Genomic DNA, 6411 nt, shown 5'->3' with positions numbered 1-6411 from the left:
TCTGCGTTCAGACCGTCCCGGAGGCGGGGCGGGGCCTCGGGCTCTCCTCCTCCCTCCGCGCGTCCGTGCCCCACACGTGTGTGGATCCGAGTGTGCCGGCGTGTGTTTGCGCGCGCCTGCGGCCAGCGTGTAATTTGCAGACAGTCCCCAGCCGCCCGGGCCGGAGAGAACGTCCTTCAGGGCCGGGGCCAGTGGCCGGTACTGCGGCCGTCCGATCGCAAAGCGCGCCATGCCGGACCGCGGCCAAGATGCCCTGCCCGACCTCTACCGCGACACGTGGGTGCGCTACCTTGGTGAGCGCGCGCCTCTGGGGGCCCACGGAGCCAGCGGGGGGTATGGGAGGGACCCGAGGGGCGATTGCGCCCGGGGAGCCGCGGGTAACGTGGACTGGGAGTCAGGGCTCCCGTCAGGGGGCCAGCCGGGCTGGCCGCGTGACCTTGCGCTAGTCACTGCCCTGGCTCTGCTGCCCATGACCTCTAGGGCCGGCCTTCCTACCCCTCTGACTTTGACTGTTGGACATCCCGGGGTCTGGCTCTTCTCAGACGTGCCGATCTAAGGCCCTTCTAGCTCTGACGTTTGTGTCCCAGGGTCTCCAGTCCTGAGCTTCTGTGTCCCAGGGTTTCTCTGGTCCTGAGGTTTCCTGTTCCAGTGCTGACATTCCTTGGTCTGTGCACTCAGTTCCGCTTCTCCCGTTTCCCTATTGTGGGAGCCTCAGGGGCCACTTAACCTTGAGTCTAAGATGGGGAGCCGTGGGGACTGAGTCCTGGGGCCCTTCCGGCCCTCCCCCCCCCCCTTGGCACCTTGGGCAGACAGCTCCAGGGGAGCAGGGCTAGCGCTCAGGGTCCTTGCCAGGGGAGGGGCTGCTCAGGGTCTCCGGTTAGGAGGGGACAGGATGGATCTGGCTGGACTTCCCAGCCCAGGGCTCAGGGTCTGGGCAGGAAGGGGTTTGGCTGGCAACCTTTCATGGAAACCAAGCCGCCCTGCCCCATCACTTACTCTGGGAGGAGGGGGCTTGTCCACTGGCCCACCCGATCTGTGGTAGAGTCTGCTTCCCTGGCCAGGGCTCTGTCTGTCTCCAAGACCCATCTCCCCTTTTGGAGGGACAGAGGGAAGGAGTCCCCAGGGCTTCCCAGCCCCTTCCCCTCAGCACATGCTAGGCAGAGCCTGGAGTGGGGGTTCTTCATCTGGGGCTCAGGAATTTGTTTTGCCTTTAGGTTTTTAATTTTTAACAAATAATTGGCTTCCTATGTATTCCTACATGTTTCATTTTGTGCATTTAAAACCATTCTGAGAAGTGGTCCAGAAGCTTCTCCAGACCACCTGAAAGGTTTACCCAGAGCCTGTGGGACTCTGGGAGCCCCCGTCCTGAAGGGCCCCAGGCTACAGGGGGAGAAGAGGGGATAGGCCCTGGTACCAGAGGAGCCCATCCCGGAGGCAGAGAGACAGGCTCATCTCCCCCAGTCTTTTTGCCAGCCAGGCTTCCTCTGTGACTTTTGACATCATTCTATCCTTCCTTAAGTCTTCTCTCTTCCTCCTCTCCTCAACCTTTTGCCCATCTCTGTCCCTTCTCTGAGGGCTGTGGTAGGGCACAGGGCTTGGAGTCAGGAACACTTATCCTCCTGAGTTCAAATGTGGCCTCAGACGATTCCTAGCTGTGTGACCCTGGGCAAGTCACTTCACCCTGTTTGCCTCAATTTCCCCACCTGCAAAATGAGCTGGAGAAAGAAATGGCAAACCCCCTCCAGTATCTCTGCCAAGAAAATCCCAAATGGCGTCACAGAGAGTCACACCGGATGGGAAAGACTGAACAAGCCTCTCCCCTCCAGGTTATGCCAATGAAGTGGGAGAGGCCTTCAGAGCTATTGTGCCTACTTCCGTGGTGTGGCTGAGTTACGGGGTGGCCAGCTCCTATGTGGTGGCTGACGCTGTGGACAAGGGCAAGAAGGCCGGAGCTGTGCGTACTGGGAGAGTTGGTCCCATGTGGTAGAGCCCATTCTCACCCCACCCCATCCTCAGCTGTGGTCCAGCCCTGTGGCCACTTCTCCCACCAGGGGGAATGGCCTCACCCCCTGCCTTCTTCCCAAGGACACCCTCACTCCCCTGGGAGTGGTCCTCCCCCTTTAGCAGTGTAGCCCCTGCCCCGGTGGGCACCCCCTCAGATGCTCCAGCAGCTCTGTCTGTCCTGGTTGGCTCTCCCTACAGGCTCAGAGCTCAGAGTCGGGCAGGACCACCAAGATGGCTGTGGCCGTGGTGGACACATTCGTCTGGCAGGCGCTGGCTTCTGTGGCCATCCCCGGCTTCACCATCAACCGCCTGTGCGCTACATCTCTCTATGTCCTCAGCAGAGCCACCAGCTGGCCCCTGGCTGCCCGCAAGTGGACAACCACAGCCCTGGGGCTGATGGCCATCCCTGTCATCATTCACCCCATCGACAGGTGCTCATGGGCCCTCACCCAGGGGGTGGCATTGCGGGAAATCACTGGCCTTCCTTCCACCACCATTAGAGACCTGCCTGGCATGTGCCAAGAGTGCTAGGGTCCCAGCCAGAAGAGTGGAGGCCGGCCGGCCATCCCCAAGTGGAGGGACATCAGCAGGGAGAGGAGGGGCCGGCATGACAGAGGGAGGGTCTGGGAGGAGGCAGCTGGGACACCGTGGTCAGTCCTGAGAATCAGAATCCCAGCCAGGGGGAGGGGGTCTATAGAACTATGGCGGACGGCTCGAATCCCCCAGACCCCAAGGAGGCACAGGGGTCAGTGGGGTCATCTGCTGGCCAGAGTCTGAGAAGGAGAACGAATGAAAAGACCAGCAGATCTGCCAGTGAAGAGAGGGTTTAGGAGGGGATGATTTCTGTTGTGAGGATTGTGAGTCCGACTGTGAAGGGTTGAGGAGTAAATGGGAGGGGAGGAAAGAAAGGGAGGCCAGATACAGGATGATGGCAGGAGGGCTTGGAAGTCTGGTGTGGTTAGGAATGACGGAGCCTGAGCGTGGGTGAAGGTACTGGGGTGTGTGTGTGTGTGTCTGTGTGTGTGTCTGTATGTGTCTGTGTCTGTGTGTGTGTCTGTATGTGTCTGTGTGTGTCTGTGTCTGTGTGTCTGTATGTGTCTGCGTGTGTGTCTGTGTGTATGTGTCTGTGTGTGTGTCTGTATGTGTCTGCGTGTGTGTCTGTGTCTGTGTCTGTGTGTCTGTATGTGTCTGTGTGTGTCTGTATGTGTCTGCGTGTGTGTCTGTGTGTATGTGTCTGTGTGTGTGTCTGTATGTGTCTGTGTGTGTGTGTCTCTGTGTGTGTCTGTGTCTGTGTGTGTGTCTGTGTCTGTGTGTGTGTCTATGTACAGTACTAGAGTTCGAGCAAGTGATATTTGTTGGATGGCAGTTCGGAAGGCCGTGGGGTTCTCTTCAGATTTCAGGCCCAGTAGCTCAGCAGCCTGGTAGCTTTCGGGCTCCCTCGAACATCTCAGACCCCGTTAAGAGGGACAGAGCTCCCTGAAAGAGGAGGGCGGTGCCCACTGTCCAGTGCCTTGGGCAGAGCTCGTTGGGAGGGCTGGGTTTATTTCTGGGCCTTGAGGTTTTACACAAGGTCTGGAGAGGGGCTGGAGGAGGGCAGCCAGGGGAATAAGGGCCTTGAGCTCATGAGTTGAAGGCTCAGCGGTATTGGGCAGGAGAAGGCTAAGAACCATCAGTCCTGAGGAAGGATTAGCCTGGCTCTGCTAGGCCCCAGAGAGCAGAGCTGGGAACCTGGGGCACCTGTTGCAAAGAAGCCGATTTAAGCTTGGCATTGAGAAAACGATTTGCAAGTGGAAGGGGCTCCCTCTTGGAATGAGGCACCTGGGGGGTGTCTGACTGTCCACCAGGCAAAGGTACTGTGGTTCACCACTTCTTTCCCCGGCTCATTTTCCAGATGAGGGAATTGAGGCCAACAGGGTAAAGTGACTTGCTCAGGGTCACACAGCTAGTAAGTGTCTGAGGCTGGATTTGAACTCAGGTCTTCTGGACTCCCAAGTTGGATGCTCTGTGCTATAGGGCACCACCCTTTTAGGTGGTGCAGTGGATAGAATCATGTGAAACTTAGGAGTCTGGAAGGCCTGGGTTCAGATCCAAGTTCTCCTTCAGATACTGGCTGTGTGACCCTGGGCAAGACTCTGGGACCCAGTCTCCTCTTCTGTAAAATGGGGAGGTTAGATTTTTTTTCCACCCAGAGTGACCTGTAAGGAGGCTGGCTGGACCATGGCTGATGCCCCTTCAGACTCACAGCTGTGATTGTGTCCTCAGGGCCGCTGGGGCCACCTCCTGGCCATCCCAAACCCCACCTCCATGTCTCTCCACAGGTCGGTTGATTTCCTTATGGACTCCAGCCTACGTAAAATCTACCCTTCTCAGGAGAAGCCCAGCTCTGCCTGATGCCTCCAGCCCTGCCCCCATGCCAGCTGACCTCCCATCCTCCTGGAAATCCCCAGAGTGGGGGCCCATGTGCCTGAAAGCATTGGGGCTTAGTGGAGCCCAGAGATCATTTGGTCGAGGAGGAGACTGATGGCCAGAGTGGAGGGAAGCACATTTCCTAGATTATACTGTGAAGTTAGTGGTAGAGCCATTTCCTGGGACTGCTGGGTTATAGTTTCTCTCACCCCTGCCCCAAACCAACACTGTGCAGGAAGAATCACCACCCCCCCTTCCCCCCAAAGCCCCTGTCCCATTTCTTTAATATTTTTACTTTTACAAAGTGGTTTCCCTCCCAACGCCTCTGAGAGGGACTTAGAGCCAGTATTATTAGCCCCATTTGATGGATGAGGAAACAGAGGCTCAGAGAGGGAAAGTGGTTTGCCCAAAGTTGCTCAGGGAGGATTCTGGGAGTGTGCAATGCCCTTCAGAGTGGTTGGTGGTCCCTCGGGAAGCCCAGGATACTGGGACCTAGTTATGGAGATCCGGGAAGAGCCCTCCCTCCCCCCATCTCTGTCCTGGGAAAGGCTGCCTAGAGGAGGGCCTGGGGAGTGGCCCTGCAGGACTCTGGCTTCTTGAGGTGCTCAATAAACACAAACCACACAAACCACGTCCAGCAGAACTGGCCTTTTCTGTTCGTGGTAGTGGGTGGGCAGGCCAGCTTTCTGGTTCCCTCTCCCTTCACACTGGCCCTGCCAAGGACTGGGCAGGGTTTATATGGGGGTAGAACTGATGGCCAAGGACCCTGCACAGAAGGATCTTGCCAATGGGTTCCTGGAAGCTCTCCATTATATCTGTGAAGATGGGACATCATCTGAAGAGCCTTTGCAACAAGCAGTGTCCGGGCTGGAAAGGCAGGCCTCAGGATGGTCTGGAGGAGACCCATCTCAGAATCGCACAGACCCGCCAGCCCTGGACTTTTTTGCTTTACTTTCCCGACGATTCCAGGCTGATTGCTTTTTTGGTAGTCTTACATGTTTTAAGTTATTATGTATAGTATTCTTTTTAATTTTGTCATAATCTCAAACCCTTGTTCTGAGAAGCAGTCCAGTGGCTTCACCTAAGGGTTGAAGAGATCTGGGTCAGAAACCCAGGGGGATGGAGCTGTCCAGGCTCAGCCAAGGCCAGCCAGGGAAGTGCCCTGAGTCCATTGGGACACCCCAGGTGTGGGGTGCCCTATGACTGGGGTTCCTTCTGACTAGTGATAGGTTTGGGATGGGCACAGTCTGAGAAAGGGGCTCCTGCTAAGAGGTCTAAGGATCCCCGAAACTTCAAAGAGGGGCCAGTGACCCGTAGCTGGCAGGGAGCTGGGGAGGGAGGCAGGTCACCGTCCAGCTGCTGGGGCCTCAGTCCTCCCATGTCATAGGGAGAAAATATGGACTGGCCAAGCTCAGAGGGATTAGCTAACCCAACTCCATCATTTTATAGGGTGTGGAAAGGAAGAGTAACTGGGTGGTTCAGTGGCTAGAACCCCGGACTTGGAGTCAGGAAGACTCATCTCCCTGAGTTGAAATCCGGCTTCAGCCACTTACTAGCTGTGTGACCCTGGGCAAGTCACTTACCCCTGTTTGCCTCAGTTTCCTCATCTGTAAAAGGAGCTGGAGAAGGAAATGGAAAAGCACCTCATTATCTTTGCCAAGAAAACCCCAAATGGGGTCGCCAAGAGTCAGAAGTGACTGAAGACCATCATTGCCAGCCCTGACGTCCCTGCTCTAAGGGCTCTCCCAGCTCGGACATTCTTTATTAATCACTTAGATTTACGTTACACTTGCTGCCTGACAAGCCCTTTCAGATTCTCTGTACCCTCTGACCCTTATGACTGCCCTGATGGGGAGACAGGCAGGGGCTGTTGTGCCTATTTTTCAGATGAGAAAACTGAGTCCTAGACAAAGGAAAATGATTCACCCAGGGTCACACCATGAATCATTGGATGAATGGAACTGGAAGGGACCCAGGTCACCTGAATCCCAGTTACTCCCA

General features: G+C 56.4%; 1 protein-coding gene across 1 annotated transcript; it reads left to right on the top strand.

Moving 5' to 3' along the window:
- On the top strand, positions 1-5041 carry MTFP1 (mitochondrial fission process 1). Its single transcript, XM_069081448.1, has 4 exons — positions 1-293; positions 1827-1954; positions 2203-2435; positions 4323-5041. Exons 1-4 carry the CDS (start codon positions 230-232, stop codon positions 4393-4395), a joined length of 498 nt encoding a protein of 165 aa, XP_068937549.1. The 5' UTR covers positions 1-229; the 3' UTR covers positions 4396-5041.
- Positions 5042-6411: the final 1370 nt, after the last annotated feature.

Source organism: Petaurus breviceps, unplaced genomic scaffold (genome assembly GCF_028583685.1).
Source record: "Petaurus breviceps papuanus isolate PSGF00001 unplaced genomic scaffold, PetGlider_PUasm1.0 99, whole genome shotgun sequence".
NCBI lineage: Eukaryota > Metazoa > Chordata > Mammalia > Diprotodontia > Petauridae > Petaurus > Petaurus breviceps.
This window is presented reverse-complemented; position numbering and strand designations above follow the sequence as displayed.